This window comes from Neomonachus schauinslandi, chromosome 2, assembly GCF_002201575.2.
Source record: "Neomonachus schauinslandi chromosome 2, ASM220157v2, whole genome shotgun sequence".
Lineage (NCBI taxonomy): Eukaryota > Metazoa > Chordata > Mammalia > Carnivora > Phocidae > Neomonachus > Neomonachus schauinslandi.
In genome coordinates, this window is record NC_058404.1 from 159076399 (window position 1) to 159095967 (window position 19569).

The 19569-nt window shown below is 39.1% G+C and overlaps 2 protein-coding genes across 4 annotated transcripts in view; one reads left to right on the forward strand and one right to left on the reverse strand.

Annotated features, from left to right (window-relative positions):
• The window catches only part of PAICS (phosphoribosylaminoimidazole carboxylase and phosphoribosylaminoimidazolesuccinocarboxamide synthase), a 52435-nt gene that overhangs the window by 18871 nt on the left and 13995 nt on the right, over positions 1-19569 (reverse strand). For 2 of the 3 annotated variants that reach the window (XM_044912947.1, XM_044912946.1), the window contains 5 exons: positions 15111-15176; positions 12728-12864; positions 8679-8745; positions 5561-5758; positions 567-745 (listed from right to left, as the gene is read on the reverse strand). In XM_044912947.1, the coding sequence (XP_044768882.1) occupies positions 567-745; positions 5561-5758; positions 8679-8745; positions 12728-12864; positions 15111-15176 (647 nt within the window). Of the gene's footprint in view, positions 1-566; positions 746-5560; positions 5759-8678; positions 8746-8983; positions 9057-12727; positions 12865-15110; positions 15177-19569 lie in introns of those variants that run through there. The other variant, XM_021701591.2, reaches the window with a different exon arrangement.
• The window catches only part of PPAT (phosphoribosyl pyrophosphate amidotransferase), a 37032-nt gene continuing 26904 nt past the window's right edge, over positions 9442-19569 (forward strand). Inside the window, exon 1 of the mRNA XM_021701590.2 lies at positions 9442-9692. Within this exon, the coding sequence (XP_021557265.1) occupies positions 9565-9692 (128 nt within the window). The 5' untranslated portion in view covers positions 9442-9564. The remainder of the gene's footprint in view (positions 9693-19569) is intronic.

Here is a 19569-nt window from a genome sequence, read left to right on the forward strand (position 1 = left end):
TCTTGACGTTAGAACTATGCTTAACAGCTAAACAAAGAGGGAAAGAGAAAAGCAATTTTTTTTTTTTTTTAAGATTTTATTTATTTGTGCAACAGAGCAACAAGCAGGGGGCGCAGCAGGTAGAGGGAGAAGCAGGTTCTCTGCTGAGCAAGGAGCCCCATGCAGGACTCAATCCCAGCACCCGGTATCATGACCTGAGTCCTAGGCAGATGCTTAAATGACTGAGCCATCCAGGCATCCCAAAAAGCAGTTTCAATAAAGAAAACCAATACAAATTTATAACCACTGATTCCTACATCTTTTTTATGTTTTTGCTTATAAGAGATATTGGTAATAGTTTTTCCGTATCTGAATATAAAAAGATCTCTTGTATTCACCTTACTTCAAACTCTTTAAAAATTTAAAGTTTCTGAATTGTTACTTTTCTTCCTAATAACTGATAATCTTATTTTTTAAATTGATTTTTTAAAAGATTTTATTTAGCTTTAATAACATTTAAATCTTTTGACTTTGAAATTATGTTTGTTGCTATACTATAGTAAGACACAGAAGCATAGAATAATTACCTTGAAAAACAGCTCCACTTTAGGTGGGTAAAACTTATATCCCTCCTTGACACCAGGATTCCTTTTGAGAAAAGAACCAGTTGCTATTCTTCTACAAACCCATTCAATTGGAATCATTTCACACTTAGGTGCAATGAAAGCTGTCTCCCCACATTTTCTGGCGAAAGCAGTTTTGATACCTACATATTGATAAAAAGGTGTTAAAAAGCATTAAAATTGTATTAAAAAAGTTAGATCTGAGGCATAAAAAAATTGCTGTTTATGAAAAACAAAATGAAACAAAAACCCTATATAGCCAAATGTATTATCCCTAAATGATACTACCAAAAATATATTAACTTTTTTGAAAAAATGTAAGTAGGAAAGCAAAACTATTAGTATGGCTTTCTTAATGCTTATCAAAATATTTGGGAGTATTTCATTTTAATGTTGCATGGGAAAGTATATAGTGGATCAGAAAGTCTGGGTCCCATTGTCTTTACCATTCATTCATACATTCAAAAAAGACTTTTGAGAAATTCCCCTGCCACTGCTTACCTACCTTGCATAAAGCATATAACTCATCTAAGTGGTACTAAATTATCTTTAGATTTGGTTATACAATTCTCATATTTGACAGTCCAGTATTAAATGGGCCTTATAAAATATCTACTTATCACAATCAAGTACAGCCCTACATTTTGGGTTGCCCTTTTCTCTTAATATTTGAAGAAAATAATGCCTGAAAAAAAGTATCCAACAGGTAGCAGCAAGAACATAGTGGCCAATTTGGCCAAGAGCAAAGAAAACATTTGTTCTTCCCTTCCCTTCTATTTTATTCAAACTGTTACTGGAAAACTAAGATAAAAAAGCTAGCTTGTAATGGGAGCTATTTTATTTGGGGATGTTGGAAAATAACCTAATAATAGTTATAATATATCATGAACCATATGATCCAGCAATTCCACTCCTAGATATTCTAGGTATTAACACTGCAGCTTGAAGATGAGCATTATTATGTTAACACATAAAGGTTTCCAGGAGACATTTTAATCATGGTAATGCTACAGGATTACTTTGTGCTGCCATATAATAACATACGTATATATTACCCTACATGAAGGGAATCTACATTTATGTAAGACCTGCACTGTTCTAAGTGTTTTATATCTCATTTAACCACATATAAAATTTTTCAGGTAGGTATCATTACATTTTACAGTGAAAGAAACAGAGGCTCAAAGAAGGTAAGTAACTTGACAAGCTGGGACATGTTGCTAATCAGTAATGGTGCTTGGACCAGTTGCAAACCTGCACTGTTTTCTCTGTACTCCCTCTGGGTTTGACCAGTAAGATTCAATTGAAACAGGAAATTGTGACATGCTACATGAACAGGAACTCTGGGAAAGAGTAAGAGTTTAAGTAAATGGTCATTTTAACCCTTAAAGAATGACTGGGCTCATGCTCATGGATAGGCAAATCATTTAAATCAATCCTTAACTACAGGTGGTAACTACATGCCTGGCTTTAAGAGTTCCTTTTAAGATCTGTTAATTATTAGATATATGTGCTCATTTGTCTACCAAGCTTGAAAGACTGGTATCCCCAATCTATTGTTTAAATATAAATAATAGTTACTTTTACTCAGAGGAAAATTCCTCCTCACATCTAAGAGAATCAAAAGTACAGAATCAATTTACGGTAATGATCTAGTACAGGAAAAAAGAATTGCTTCAAAAAAAAAAAAAGATTCAGTTTAGATGATATAATGATTGCTTCTAATATACATGCTAATCATCTTAGCAAATTTCATGACTGGGGGGATGAGCAAAAGAACTCTCCCCATGTCTCACTATTTACAGAATTTAAGACTCCTATGAAGATTACTAAGGAAATGTCACTTCATACTCTGAATTACAATGGCAGTGTCTGACAGCTAATCAGCCCACATATCCCTTGGGCCACCCATGTATCAAGGCTGCCCAGCTCCTCATCTGTGGTTTAACAACTGCAGGACTTATACCCATTATCACTATTAACACCTAAATGTAATTACGGTAGGTTTCTGTGAGAGAACTGAGACTTAAAAGGTTAAGTATTGAGACCAAATCCACACATTTCATAACTCAGGTGTAGCATGTATAATATTATTTCCATGGAAAAACAGTATTACCTATACCTATTATTTGTACAGTATTTTATAGTTTGCTTGTGATTGACAGTGAGAAAATCAGAATCCTGATTTACAAAATCTCATTTGGTGCTCTTCCCATTCTAACTTCTAGAAATACCTTAATTAGGAACATAGCCTTGGTTATAAAGAAAGCAATTTTAAATAGATCACTGGTGGTCAACTAGACATAGCATTTAACTATCAGCAAGTAAAAATTAGATAAGGCAACAGAACTCCTGATCTGTCCTCTAAAACAAATCTAAGAATTTTTTAAAACTTAAGTTTTCCTTAATTTCAGTGTATAAAACCTGAAAAACATCTTTCAACATTTCATGTGAACCAAGTAAGTTTTAGTTAAGTGTGCCAATATAGTAGTTTATTTATTTATTTTTAAAAAGATTTTATTTATTTATTTGACACAGAGAGAGAGACGGTGAGAGAGGGAACACAAGCAGGGGGAGTGAGAGAGGGAGAAGCAGGCTTCCCACTGAGCAGGAGCCCGATGCGGGATCCCAGAACCCTCAGATCATGACCTGAGCAGAAGGCAGACGCTTAACGACTGAGCCACCCAGGCACCCCGCCAATACAGTAGTTTAAAGATAATTGTTGGGAGTACTTCTTTTAGGATTGAGAGCTTTCCCAGCTTTCTCAGACTCAGGGCTTTCACAGTCCAAACTGGGAAAGTCCTGGACAAACAGAGACAATTTGGGTCACTTTAATTCATTTTTGTTAAGCCCACAAAATGCACTGAATAGTCCCTTACTGAGTAAGAAAATAAAAACTTGGGCCTGTACTTATCTTCCATTATTTGAAAAAAATATAAATAAATAAATAAATAAATAAGGCCCCGTAGCTATGTATAACTACTATGGGTACACAGGAGCTAATCTTTTTTATTGTTAAAAATTTATAGTATTAAGCAATTTTTTAAAATTTTAGTATGTACAGGGAGAATGAGATAACTTGGCAAGTTAAAAATGGATCACTTATCTGTACTGCAATAGGAACCTAAAATTAGTTTGATGCTCTCTATAACAATCAACTCAGTCACTGAGAAACCACCTATCAAGGAAGCCTTGAAATAAAAATCCTAAAATCGTATTACTTAGGAACTGTGGGTGGTCCTTTAAATTTATCACAACATACTCACTTTCAACGTATAGAGGGATTTATGATGTAGATGACAAATTAGGCTGGCAAACATTTTTTCCCCACGCTACCTTAAAAATGTTCAACAGAAAACTAGGAAAGAGGCAAAACTATTCAATAACCCATTCTGTACTGACAGAATTGATTTAATTGAATTACCTTGTTATTTTGTGGAAGGTAGGTACATCTATCCTGACTGGAAACAAAGGTATTAAATCCCCCTTTGGATTTAGAAGATTAATTTAAGACATTATGGACATACCTTGAAGATATTGCAGGTTCGGTTCCACGTCACAATAAAGCAAATCAAATGAACTTTTTGGTTTCCCAGTGCACATTTAAGTTATATTTACACAATACTGTGATCTATTAAGTGTGTGATGGCATGATATCTAAAAAACTTTAGTTAAAAAATACTTTATTGCTAAAAAACACTATCATCTGAGCTTTCAGCAAGTTGTGATCACTGATCATAGTTCACCATAACATATAAAATAATGAGAAAGTTGGAAATATTGATAGATTTCCCAAAATGTGACAGCAACATGAAGAGAACAAATGCTGTTAGAAAAATGGCACCAACAGACTTGTTCAATGCAGGGGCAGGGCTGCCACAAACCTTCAATTTGTACAAAAAAAAAAAAAAAAAAGGCAATATCCATGAAACACAATAAAGCCAAGTGCAATAAAACAGGGTAGTAAAAGGAGACAAAATTATTAAATTATAAAATTAGAACAGAGATAGTAAAAAACAAGGCTTAAGGAACCAGAGGCCTCAAAGGTTGAGTGATCCAAGGCAATGAGGCCTCTTACACTGAAGGAAAAGAGCTCAAATCTTTTATTAGCTGAGATTTCATATACTACAGACAAATCAGCATTGACTGAATCCCTGCAGAAAAGCCCGTTATCTTAATTCCCCTTTCTTTACTCCAAATGCCCTCCACAGAATGTTCTGATCTAGTCTCTTTGAATAGATGTCTCTACAGGAAATAGTCTTCTTTCAGTTTTAGAGTAGGGAGTAACCCTGGAGATCTTTGATCTAGTTCAAATCCCTCACTTGAGGCAGAATAAGAAGGTGTGGTGGCAATCTTCAAATACTTTTCAGGGCTTTCAAGTGGAAAAGGAATTTGAAATTCTGTCTTATCTCCAAGGGACAGAGAAATGAATAACTGTATAGAATTGCAGGTACCAAATTTCAACTCTTCAATTAGAGCTGCCTAATACCAGAACAGGACTCCTTCATAGGTAAGTCTCTCCTAGGACATCTTCTTAGGAGAGAAAAGTTACAGAGGAGATATGCATGCCAGACAAAGACTGTAGCAAACCGTTAAGATTCCTTAACTAAATTATACTACTTACTAATTCCAAATTAAGTGCCGTAGTGAAATTTAAGAGTTCCTGGTTTTGATTTCAGTAACCTTACCTTTTGAGACATTGCCAAATGTCATCTCCCCATGAAAGAGATCAGAGTGTGCCCTGTGTGTGTGTGGGGTGGGGTGTGTGTGTGTGTGGCAATATTCAAAAGGGAGGAGATTGTGAGGGGAGCCACTTACCTGTTTTCCGATAACCATTGAAAAATATAACTGGTAGTCAACATGTTGTTAATCCAAATAATGCCATTTCCCCACGAAAGGACAAATATGTTCGTGAGAGAGAGAATGTGAAAGGGGAGGCTATCGGGAAAGCCACTTACCTGCTTCCTTTAACAACTGAAAAATACAACTGGTAATTTTATTTGAGATTGCAGCTTTTCCTTCCAGGTGATTCTTTCTGGCTGCATTTCCTGCTGTTATCTGGTCCTTGGACTGCAGGAGGACTTTTCCTGGACTATCTGGCAATTCATAAACTTCTTTTGTTTTACCCTCATAGAGTTTTTTACCAATATTCAATACTGTGGAGATAAAATGGAGACATCAGATTTCAGGAAAAAATTTCCTAATGGAAGACTAAGTTATCTCTGATCAATCAGAGAACATAAAGAGTGGTTAAGGAATAATTTTAATAAAAAATTCACTCATCTGCATAGAACCTTATACTCTACAAAGTATTTTCACAGGCATCGTATTTGGTTCACATGATTTTGTGACAAACTCTAATTATGCAAATAATTATAGTTGACCCTTGAACTATGTGGGGTCTAGGATTGAAAATCTGCATAGAACTTTTACTCCCCAAAAACTTAATAGCCTACTGCTGATCGGAAGCCTTGCTGATAAGATTAAATGGCTGATTAACACATATTTTCTAAGTTATATGTACCGTATGCTGTATTCTTACAATAAAGTAAACTAGAGAAAAGAATAAAATCTTAAGAAAAAGAAAATACATTTGCAGTACCGTGTGGTACTTATTGGAAAAAAGAAAATCCACGGGTAAGTGGACCTGTGCAGTTCAAACCCACATTGTTCAAGGGTCAACTGTAGAGATTAGAAAACTAAGTATCCAAAAGGTAGAGGCCATGCAGTTAGGAAATGGCAGAGCCAGACAAAATTCTTTGTCTTCTGATATCATATTCTTTTCTCTTTCCATTATCAACCCTGCCTCTCTCATAGCAGAACTGAAGTAGGACTAATTTACATTAAGTTAATAAAACAGCATTTTCGTATATATATTACAATACAATAAACTAGCTTGTAGAGGAAAAGAATGCTTATTTTTTGTGACTTCCATCTGGCATGACGCAAAATGGGAAAGTTCAGCCTGAAGGGTTTCTTGATTTTTTTAAAGTGCACCCCCACCCACTTAAGTTAGCCCATTTCCAGAGCACCTCTATTTCTTAATCTTTCTTCCCTACTCCCCAGTGTTAATCCTTTCTCCACACTAACAGATGTGGGAAATTGTGAGGAAGTAAGGACAAAGGAATCCAATTTGATGCAGGTCACAGACAAAAAAAAAAAAAGTAGTCATTAGAAAGACTGATTTAGATGAAGATCAGAGATAACAGAAGTTTAAGGACTTAAAATTTCCAAGGGGAGAAATCACCCCTCATGCTCCTAGAACAGGGACTCATTCTCAGTATTGGCATTTTTTAGGGTCCATGTACCAGGTATACTAGGGATATACCAGTAAACAAGACAGAGTTCCTGCTCTCAAGCAACCTGAGTCTGAGGGAAGCTAAAATTAAACAGGACATCAAAGTAAGTATGGTGTGAGACATACAGAGACTACAGGATCACACATTCATAGCAGGCCCACTTAACCTAGTCTAGACACCAGAGAAGGACGTCTGAAACAAAGTGAGGTTGAGGCTGAGATCTGAGGCAGGATACATATTTAGCCAAAAGAGGGAAAGGGGTTAGTAGTGGTGGTGAAAAAAGACCATGGGGTTAACAGTGCATGCCAGGACTTCCGTATGGTTGGAGGTGTGTGTGTGTGTGTGTGTGAACAGTGCAGGGCAGGACTTCAGTATGGTTGGAGGTGTGTGTGTGTGTGTGTGTGTGTGAACAGTGCAGGGCAGGACTTCAGTACGGTTGGAGGTGTGTTTGTGTGTGTGTGTGTGCACGTGCACGCGCGCACACACACTGCTATCGGGCAAGGGAGGGAGGGCAGCAGCTACAGAGTAGAAAAGAATGGCAGGAGAACTGAGCAGTGGTCAGAGTAGTGGTCAGATCACCAGCTAGTGGAGGTGACCATTAAACAAACAGTTATAATTCAATTTAATAGTTACGCTGCAAGGTACCTAGAGGATGAATTCCCATCCTATCGTAACATCCTGACTTACTGACAAGGTTTAAAAGGCCCCTCAAGTTAGAGCCTCAGCTTAGTGCTCCAACTTCAGATTTCTCTATTCCCTTTCCAGAACTCTAATTTGTGTAACTGAATTTCTATATCCCACTCCCAGGCTTTTGACACACTCTCCCTAGGCCCAAACACTGTTTCCTTCCCTTGCATTTCACTATTCATCCTTCAGGCCTCATACATCATGTTGATAGTGTTTCCATTTTATCCTAAGAACAAACATGTGGCTTTTAAGCACTTTAGCAAAACGAAAGCTATCTATATTAGATTAAGTCTATAATATTCTACCTAAATTCAATTTTTCTTTGTGGAAGACGATGTACTGATCAGCCAACACAAGCAATTTGGTTCACCATAAATTTAGAAATTGGGTGTGTGGGGAAAAAAAAGTTTGTTTTATCAGCATAAATGTCACAAGTGATCTTTTCTGGGCACCTAATCACTTGTAAATAAAAAGATTATGTAAATAAGATAAATGTAAAGTGAATCAAGGCAACTTTCTGCCTGGTACTTCTGGAGCTCTTCAAAGTCATCATGGCATCAAGACTATAAAGGACACAAAATCTGGACCCAAAAAAGTAAATTTTTCAATAGATTCAAATATTAATGTTCCGGAAACAGCAGGCTACTGACTTAACAGGAAAAGCAAGACTTAGAAGAATCAACACATAAGTTCCTGTGATTGTTTTGCAATAACTATTGATTACCAATATGATTTCCAGGCACCTCTCCAACCCCTGGCCATTTCTTTTTCTAATCACTCTTCCTCTACTTTGTTTCTTTTCCCCAACCCAGAGCCAGTTCCGAGTATTTCAGAAAGTTCGGCGAGGCCCGGGAGCGCTGGGTTTCCTACGCCCCGCTTAGCGGTGCCCGGGCCACGTGTCCGCCCACCCTGCGGCCTAGAGGGGCGGCAGCAAGGAGACCAGGCACAGCCCTGGAGGAGGCTGCCAGCAGGGCCGCGGGGCGTGCACGTGTCGGCGGCGAGTCCGCAACCTCCAGGCAAGGAGGCGGCGGCTGGAAGACCGAGGAGGGCAGGAGTCCCCGTCAGATTCCTGGGGGTGCCTGTTACTCACCCTCAGCTGTCGCCATTATCCTGCGTGGGCTGGAGGCAGCGGCCGCGCCGGGAAGACAGGCAAGACTCTGCAAAAGAGGAGTGGTCAGAGAGACTCACGTGGCGGGGGAGGGAAAGCGGCCCACAGACACACCTCCGGCCAGGCCTAGTATTCCTGGGCGCCCACACGCGCTCTCCGCCAGCAATACAGCCGCCACCGAACCCGGGAAGTCTCTGCCGCCCAAGAGCAACTTCGACTCTGCGAGCTAGCTCTACCCGCGAGGCTTCCCGCCGCGCAGGCGCAGAGACACAGGCCGTCCCCTTCACCCCTGTGCGCGGGCGCTGTTCCAGAAGAGGCGAAAAGTGGCGCGCACTGACGGACCCTTCCGATTCTACACAGGCTCGCTGACCGGCTACCTTCTCCGCTGCGAGAGCGGTTCATAGGTTGGAGCGTACCAAGTAGTGACGGCCGGGGGAAAGCATGTGAGGAGGGCCATACAAAGTTTACATCCTCTGGGACAGAAATGACGTTAACAATACTACTCTCATCACCCCAGTCTTGGGTGTTAGAAAATAACGGAGATTTCCATGTGCAGAAAAAGTAGTTTCCCGTAGGGATCCGGCGGAGGACTAGCTCCACCCCAGGCGTCTGTGACTCCTCCTCTCAGCCACGGAGGCTCTCCCTCCCTCCTCGCTCATTGGTGCATCCTGAGGGGGCGGGGCAGGGTGTGCAGCGGGGGAAGCGCTAATCACGCTTGCTTTGGGAAAGCGCGCGCCGTCGCAGTAGCGAGGGTCGAGCGGCTGGGGAAGGAAGCGAGCCTCTGAGGCGTACGGGCCGAGCGGGCAGCTGGTTGGTGCTCAGGCCCCTGCTGCGGCGGCAGGTCCCTGCACGTGTTTTCGGCAACGACATGGAGCTGGAGGAGTTGGGAATCCGAGAGGAATGTGGCGTATTCGGGTGCATCGCCTCAGGAGAGTGGCCCACGCAGCTAGATGTGCCGCATGTGATCACTCTGGGACTCGTGGGGCTGCAGCACCGGTGAGCAACCGGCTGAGGGGTGGGGGTGGCGGCGCGTGTGCTTCTCTCTCCTTCAGCCCAAGTCGTTTCCCGCGGCCCGAGTTAGCGATCTCCTGTGCGCCTGAGGGCCTGGAGACCGACCTCTATTGCCTGGATTGATAACTGCTTGTGGCATCAATTAGGTTGCCAAGGCGTGCGCGGGCACCACCTTGCATCCCTGGACTTGCTTCTCCCCCCAAACCCTTAATGCTCTTTAGGGGCTTCCCCCCCTTCTCCGGTTGTGTGCACCCCTCATGAGTCTGGCCAATTTGTAAGGCTCCGGTTCGCTAGGGTTGGCCGAATCGGAACTTCTCCCACTACTTGCCCGTTTTAATCTTGCAGAGCCTGGAGCTGCTTTTGTGAAGGTTTGTGTGGGGTGGCTGCTGGCCCAGGACCTACAACACCTTGAGGTGTTTTCGCGGAGCCTTCGACCACCGCAAGCTTTTGTTTGCAAGGGCAGAGCTTTTGAGCAAATTGTAGATGTGAACGTAGTCATAGCTATGAGAATTTAGGGATTCTAGAGTTCAAACCCCAGGATACAGAGCTAGTTGATATTCAAAAGGAAGTCTCGGTTGTAGTTCTCATACAAACTAACTGAAAATAAACCAGTCACAGGAAATAGTGCATCTGCAAAAGAGTCACGGATTTCAGATAATGAAGGAAAAGGTTGTAGTAAGAAGATGCCAAAAAGTAACTCCCTTATTTAAAAGAGGGAAAGGGGAGCAGTTCCTATATGACTAGATACATACTGATTTTTGAAAAATTGGTAGATCCCTTTGAGTTAAAAAATAACTTGTCTTCCGTGATCCTTCCATTTCTTATTACCTGGCATTTGATATAAACGTAGGTTAGACATTATCACTGAAAGTATTACAAAGTTTTCATAAGGCAATGCTGCAGCAATAACTTTTAGAACAGTTTAAGGAATTTGGCAGTAACATTTATCAGCAATATGGGAGCTACAAGTATAAATGCATTCCAAATGATCTGCTTTCCCTCACCAAACTTGGATTGCAAGTAGTCTTTTTGATCTTTTCAGAGTGGCAAATACTTTAGTTTCACGTCTTATGTACTTCTTTAAAGAGCTGAGAGTAACTTTAGAGTCTGGGTTGAATCAAAAAGAATATTTTTAACTTGAATGACTCCGGTCCTGGATAATTGTGGGTTGACCCTAAAAGAGATCTTGTTTTAAAATACTGTACATTTTTTGAGAAGATTAGATATATAATCCAAGAACAAACTAAAATCTACTTATATGGTAGTTCAGAGCAACATGAGTTTATAACATTCTTAGGATAAGTTATTTTGGATATTCTGTGAAGGGAAGAGGATCTTCAGTCTCTCCTTTAAATATGTGCCGGAAGAAAAAGGATTTGTTTTGTTTGTTTGTTTAATGAATACAACTTGATTTCTAGCTACATGCACTTTTCTGTAGTTGCTTTTATGTGAAAGAATTAAGGATTAGACAGTACAAGAGCAATAAAAATGTAATTATGATAATAGAGCAATAATAAATGGATTCTCTGAGGCTGCTCATCTGACCAAATAAGTCTTTGTTAAACTGGTTTTGAAAATTGACCTTGTGATGTTTTCAATAACAGCGGCAAGGAACCCAGTAGTTTCTGGGGAACAAATGTATTAATGGAAAGCTATTTGTTTAAGATTTTCCTTTTGTAGACATAGAATCATTAAGGTGCACTGAGAAGACTGGTTCTCTCCCATAAATTCATCCAATTAAAAATTTTGAATTAGCAAAAGTCCTCACCCTTTAGAGGAACTGATCTGATTGGAAGAATGATGAAATTCCCTAATGTCTCGAAGATAAAAATCTTCTGCTACTCTGAACTAGTCCGTAGGGTTCAGAGATTAAAAACTAATGTTTTTCTATGGCATTGAATCAAGGAATGTTAAAACTGGACACCTAGATAGGTTGTCATAACTTAATATACAGTAGAGTTAGTTAAATGTGCTGTACACTTGTAAGTGGTGGTCTGTTGCAGAAGTCTCTATCTCCTCACCTCCTTCCACTCAATACTTAGTTGTTTTAAAACAATAGTAACAGGATTCTGTTGGGTTTTTTTTTCCTTTTTGGTAAAGGAATTTACCTCTTACACATTATCTTCCTAAAACATGGAATCTAGAAGGTGAGATTGCTATCACTTTTGCATTGTATTTGTCTTAGGTATAATCTGATCTAAAAAATTTACTCTCGGGGCGCCTGGGTGGCTCAGTAGTTGAGCGTCTGCCTTTGGCTCAGGTCGTGGTCCCAGGGTCCTGGGATGGAGCCCCACATCGGGCTCCCCGCTCACTGGGAAGCCTGCTTCTCCCTCTCCCTCTGCCTGCCGTTCCCCCTGCTTATGCTCTCTCTCTCTGTCATATAAATAAAATCTTTTTAAAAAATAAAAATAAACAAATAAAAAATTTAGTCTCACCTTAGGGATAATAGAGTACCTGAAAGTTATATTATGTATTTCATTTAAATACAAATGGAACACCAATTACTAGATAGTCATGCGCTGGATACTTAATCCAGATGGGTTCATTCAGAAGTACTTCTTTCTGGTAGTTCTGGCAATTTGGAGATTTATTCCATAGCTCTACTTTCTGTTGGGGAATTTAACATTTTCAGTGAGCTCTTTAGATGCAAACTCTGTGTGTATGCATGTTCACGACAGATACATATAATCACCACATGCTTTTTCAGTCCTAAAAACTTTGGTTCAGTGGTTTGCAGAGTTCTGAACAAACCACACACACCTTTTTAGATCAGAAATCTTCACGTTTCAACTACAGGCAGCATTTTTTGGAGACTAGAATGACATGGACATATTTTGAAGATTCCATAAAAGGAATTATTAAAATTTCATAGATTTATCTCATGAATCAACTAGTTAGCCTTTCCTTGGTTAATTAGAAGATGAAAATGCCCACCCCAAAAGTGAATTATTTCCCTGGGTTAGGAATTGAACCCTACAACTGATAAACATTTTCATACTTCTAAAAATTTTGAGATTTACCTGATGAAGTTGGATCATGTAGGGGGTTTCCTTTCTGTAGAAACATTCTGTAGAATCTTTTCGTTCTGTTGTGCTTTGAGGAAACCTATTTGCAGTGATCTCAGGAGCAGTTTTCTTAAGAGATACAGACACTGGTCCTGTAAATAGAGTATATAATATTATCACTAGAAGGGTAGTTGTGAGAAAGAGATGCCCTCAGACAACCTCTATGGAATTAGTTTCCAGTTGTCTTCATTTAAGTTTGTTGGAGTACACAGGAATAGGTTGTCAGAGAACTTGCTTGGAGTTGCCAAATTTAAGGCTGGGATAACTTTATTTTGATTTTCATCTCTTAGTAATAATGACCAAATACGTCCCATTTCTATAGTGTTTTCCATACCCTTGGTTGGGGAAGTGACTTATGTTAAAATTGTCCTTGCTAATTGTACCAGTCTTGGGCTTGAAAGACTTTTTAATTCAGTTACTTTTATAACTTAATGATTCTCAATTTTAAATCATAAGTGTTTTCAGTTCTTCCAAGTTACAGCTATTATTTATAACTTTGCTTTTTGCATTAGTTTGAAGCAGGACTTATCTATCCCCAAAAGAGTTTCAGAGTACTACTGCTTTGTCATTCTGGTCAAAATTGGAAATAGCTCCTTAACATAAGACTTGAAACCTAGTCCCAGTTTTCCAACATCAGTTTGATCTTGGGCAAGTCTCCTAACTTTAGAGTCTGTTTTCTCATCTTTTGGGCTAGACTTATGTTATTTAAAGGTTCAACGGGCAAAATCCAGGGGGTTGGGAATGATACTTTTGTGTGGTTAGCCCTTAGCAATTTTCCTTTTCAATAGCATATACACTATAGGGCATTAAGAGATGGCAAAGGTCAGGATAACTCATCTGACTTGCACTTTAGGTCCAAAAATGGAGAATAAAATTTTCAGCTCACTTGAGATATAATAAGGGTTGTTGAGGGTAGGGATGTTCCTGTTATTATCTAATACTTTATTCAAAAAATATTTGTTTAGCTCCTATTGCGTATACATAAGACACTGTGGTCAGTACGAGGAATACTTATTGCACAGGGCAGATACAGTCCCTGGACCACACAGAGAGGCAACATTAGCCAGCTGGCTCAAGAACACGGACTTCTCTATGCCTCCATTTCCTCCTCTAAAAATTGGGTATAATGATAACACCCATGTCATAGAGTTGTGATAGGAAGTAAATGCATTAGTATATGTAAAGTGCTTAGAACTGTACCTGGATATATGTGTACCCCATGACCCTCCATCCCACTCTTGTGTGTATACTCTACAGAAATGCATACATATGTTTACTGGAAGACATGCACAAGAATTTTTATAGTGTTATTTATAATAGTCCCCATCTGGAAATAATGGAAATGTCCAACAGTGGAATGGTTAAAGAAGGTAGTGGTATGTATATTCATATAATGGAATATTCTACAGTGAAAAAGAGCAAGCTCCTACTACAAGTAATAGCATGGTTGAATCTCACAGTGTTGAGTGAAAGAAGCATGACATTAAAGAACACATACCAAAAAAGTAAGAACATCTTGTATGATTCCAAATTTATGATGAAAGAAGTCAGAATAATCATAACCTTTACAGGGGTTAGGAAGATGATTATGACTGGGAGGCCTGAAAGGTGCTGGTGTAATGTTTTATATCTTGATTTGAGTGGTAGTTTCATGGGTGTGTTCACTTTGTAAAAATTAAGCTCTTCAACTACTTGTGTATACTCAAAATAATTGGATAGATTATAAATCATAAAATGCTTAAATTGAATTATCCTAAAGATCCAGAGAGATGTAGTGATTTGCTCTGCGTTGAGTTATTGGGGTCAGAGAGAGATTGGAACTCAGGTTTTCTGAGTTTCAGTTCAGTGCTTTTTCTTTGGTTGTGCATTTTTATTCTTCTATTTGCTCTACTACGTTGTATTACCTTTTCTGATATCTGTAATGAGTCAATTTGGAATTATGGCTTACATAATTAGGTTGACTTATTTGTAGGATTGCTAAAATGCTGTACTCATTACTAACTACCTTTGGAGAAAACTAAAATTCAGAATTTATTACTTTGTGGGTCTTTTTCCTTTTCCATCCCAGTCTTCTGATAGCAATCACTGTAAATTGTAATTTAAAGGCTCATGATGAATGGACAGTTGTGGAGAAATTTCTCACTCTGGGAAAGTTTCCATTTACTCTGTTACTTTTAATAAGCTATGAAAGAAATCACTGCTCAGCATTTTTTGCTCTCACAGCTTATAAACAATATATTTAGTCTAATTTGTCAAGGACAGGAATAAACATCTCTTATCAGGAAAAAGCAGCAAGTTTTTTTTCAGTGCCAAAACGTGGCATTTCTCAGGCTCTTACCATCTTCATGTGCTTTTCTTTTGACGCTCAAAGTTCTTGGGTTTTTGGTATGACCTTCAAATAATTCTTAAAACAAAAGAACACAGGAAAAGAATCATTATATGACATCATTTAAAATATATTCATCTTCAAGCATTCGAGTACATTGAAGTAAAAACATTAAAGTGGTGGTTGGGAAGATAAAGAATGAGTTTAAGAATTAATGTTTTGGTACAAGGTTTGGAAAGATTGAAATTCTTAGGTATGTGCTTCATAATAATTTTTTGGGTCATTTGAACATACAATAGTGTAAGGATTTTATTTTTGAGGAATCTCTTGCTACATTACAATGCAAAGAAAAAACTTAATAGAATTTTTATTTTAAAAAGTCAATTTCAAGGTTACCATGTTTCCATTTGGCAGTTCTGAGAGTTGGTCCTCTTAGGATGCAGTCAACTTCTTCATAAAATCTCATTTTTCTTTGAGGGTTGCCATTTTTCTTTTGTAAAACTCTGTATTCATATTTTAAATTTTTGTATTTGGTACGACATTGTTTCCAGTCTCTGTCTATTCCAAACTGCATTAGTCTTCTGGCAATTTCCTCAAATATTTCTTTGTTTCTTGTGGCCCTTTCAAGCATTTGCTTAATTTTTTCATCAGACCATATGTGTATAAGCGCTCTGACCTCATTGTCACACCAGTGTTTTCCAGCCTCTGTGTCGCTCACTGTTACAATCTGTAAATGATTTTTAGCATCTTCTAAAGGAATATGATTACCTATAAATCAATTTGATTTACAGTTACACACACTTACAGATAAATCTTGTATTTAAATATTATTCATTTAAAACAACCTGTATTGACATAAAGCACTGAGATTACAATAATTTCAATATGAGGGTAAAAATTTCCTCTTATGTTCATATTCAAATAAGATATTTAAAAAATTAAAGGCAGACTAATCTCCAATATTGGTGAGATAATTTAGCTGCTTTTCATCAATAGGTATCTTCATTGGATATTTACAAATGTGGAGAGTCTTGGTTTAACTGCTTAAACTGGTATGTATTAGCCTAAAATTTTTTTTTCAAGTAGGCTCCACTCCCAGTGTGGAACCCTACGCAGGGCTTGAACTCACCACCCTGAGATCAAGACCTGAGCTGAGATCAGGAGTCCAATGCTCAACTGACTGAGCCACCCTGTTGCCCCCAAAACATTTTTTAAACAATTTAGACCCTGTACCTGACACAGTGATACTTTGTGGTGCTTTGGAGCCGCCCACCTCTTCTGAGGCTGTACTTATGGTATCTTCCTCTGTCAGAAAACAAAGAGAATAGCAGCTTAAATTTGCTGTTCACAGAACTCAAATTTACTTTTGCAGTTGAAGATTATACTGAAAAACTAGTAACGTTGGATTCCAGCATCAAAACTGTAGCCTAGGGGCACCTGGGTGGCACAGTCAGTTGAGCATTTGACTCTTTTGGTTTCAGCTCAGGTTGTGATCTCAGGGTCGTGAGATTGAGTCCCACATGGGGCTCTGTGCTCAGTATGGAGTCTGCTTGAGACTCTCCTTCCCTCTCCCTCTCCCTCTGCCCCTCCTCCCCCTCTGTCAAGTAAACAAAAAAATCTTTAGAAAAAAAAAACAAAACAACTGTAACCTCTTAGCCAAGAACATTTGTCATCTCTAACCAAATTTTAAAATGCCTTTGTAGTGGGGCGCCTGGGTGGCTCATTTGGTTAAACTACTGCCTTCGGCTCAGGTCATGATCCTGGAGTCCCTGAATCGAGTCCCGCATCGGGCTCCCTGCTCGGCAGGGAGTCTGCTTCTCCCTCTGACCCTCCCCCCTCTCATGTGCTCTCTCTCTCATTCTCTCTCTCAAATAAATAAATAAAATCTTTAAAAATAAAATAAAATAAAATGCCTTTGTAGGATTCACTTTCAAAATTTTGGAAGTATTCTGCCTTAAAAGTCCCAAGGCACAGTATTCTCTGTTTGGGAGCATGAATATGATAGCATTTTTAGACTCGATTTTTTTTTTAAAGATTTTATTTATTTATTTGAGGGAGAGAGAGTGAGAGAGCACAAGAGGGGGGAGCGGGAGAGGGAGAAGCAGACTCCCCGCTGAGCAGGGAGCCTGATGCGGGACTCGATCCCGGGACTCCAGGATCATGACCTGAGCTGAAGGCAGTCACTTAACCAACTGAGCCACCCAGGCGCCCTAGACTTGATTTTATAATGTCTTTTTTTAATTTTAATGCTTGACAAAGAGCTCTTACATCTCTTTTTCATTTGATCCTCATTGTAACTGAGAATGATCCTTATTGCAATACACATAAATAGATAAAAGACCTTAAGATTAAGTGGTCTTAGCAGTTTTCATGTTGAGTTGTTAACAGCAGACAGATAATAAACATTTAAAGGAACTGATGGTGCTAGTGTGGTAAATGTAACATGCATTTATCATAGTGTAGTATTGTATAGAATGTTTACAAGTCAGCTGTTTGTAGTTTGGGGAAAGCTCTTCCTCATGCATATGTTGGATTGTGGTGTTGAAGTATCACAATGCTATGATAGTATTCTTTCATCCCTGCTGTACTTTCCTATATACTGGGATATTTTTTTTTAAGGATTTATTTATTTATTTGAGAGAGAGGTGGAGGGCCAGAGGGAGAGAGAAACTCAAGCAGAGCATGGAGCCCCATGAGGAGCTCAATGTCACGACCATGAGGTCAGACCAAGCTGAAACCAACAGTCGGACACAAGCGACTGTGCCACCCAGGTGCCCTGGGACATTATTTAAAAAAAAAATTTTTGTGTGTGTGTTACTATTGTCTGTGCAGTTGCTTATAATGATTATTATAAAACTACACATTGGTTATTATTAATAGACCAGTGAGGCAAAAGGTGAGGTGGTTAGGGGGCCCATAAGCCTATGCAGCAATAGGTATGTGGAGATTTACATTAGGATAGGACTAGATCTTATTTTAAGGACGTGTTTGTACAGTGAGACTAGAATGACGTTTAGCTTTTAGAAATATCAATACCTTTTTTTTTTTAAAGATTTTATTTATTTATTTGACAGAGAGAGACACAGCGAAAGAGGGAACACAAGCAGAGGGAGTGGGAGAGGGAGAAGCAGGCTTCCCGCAGAGCAGGGAGCCCGATGCAGGACTTGATCCCAGGACCCTGGGATCATGACCTGAGCCGAAGGCAGACGCTTAATGACTGAGCCACTCAGGCGCCCCAGAAATATCAATACCTTAAATGACAGGTTGTACTTTGGAGCCACATAAGGCTACCTATAAGTTATGTTTTTAAAATTGAAATTTTTATTGAGATAAATGTAGATTCACGTGCAGTTTTTAGAAATACTAGAGTTCCATCTCACACTTGGTCCAGTTTTCTCCAATGGTAACATTTTGTTAAACTGTAATATACTATTAAATCAAGGATATTACATTGATACAGTTCACGCCTTTGATTCAGAGTTCCTGTTATACTTGTACTCACTGTGAGTGTGTATATGTGTTTATTAGGTTCTCTAATAATTTTATCACCTTGTAAGTTCATGTCTCCCCCATCAAGGTCAAGATACTCCACAGTTCCAACACCATAAGGATCCCTCTGGTTGCCCTTTTGTAACTAGAGTTACCTCCTTCCATGCCCAAGCCCTTCCCCCACCCTCACCCCAGTGGAGAGCACAAGTCGAAGGTAAACTTTGGCAAACCTTATTTCAGCAGAATCTGAATTTATAACATTTTATCTAAGTGACTAAAACCATCACTTCTAGGCTCAGGCACATGTCCTAATTCTGGGAAATAGAAATATTTAGAGATTAGATGTTCTGTAGAAATTTTGAGTAGTTAGTGCTAGAAAATAAGATATCATATTGGAGGATGGCAGTGTGGAAATCCCTAAATTTAGCATATTTTAAGGAAAGAGAAGCATTTCGTTTCTCTTATCTTTCTATCCCAACTGGTATACTGCAATTCATTTCTGACACTCATAGCTGGAGTTAGCTAGCATTAGACTCTGCAGCTATAAGGGCTCAATCTTCTGTAACACTGCCCTTATTCAGATGCTAGCCTCCCTTCCAGCTGACTGGCTACAACTTCAGGAGGTGTCATGACCCTCTCGGGTTTGATCATTTGCTAGAACAACTCATAGAACTTAGGAAAGCCCTATACTTAGGAGGCAGGTTTTTTTTGTTTTTTTTTTTTAAGATTTTATTTATTTATTTGACAGAGAGAGACACAGTGAGAGAGGGAACACAAGCAGGGAGAGTGGGAGAGGGAGAAGCAGGCTTCCTGCCGAGCAGGGAGCCCGATGTGGGGCTCGATCCCAGGACCCCGGGATCATGACCTGAGCCAGGGCAGACGCTTAACAACTGAGCCACCCAGGCGCCCCTAGGAGACAGTTTTTTTTTTTTTTAAAGATTTTATTTATTTATTTGAGAGAGAGAGAATGAGAGAGAGAGAG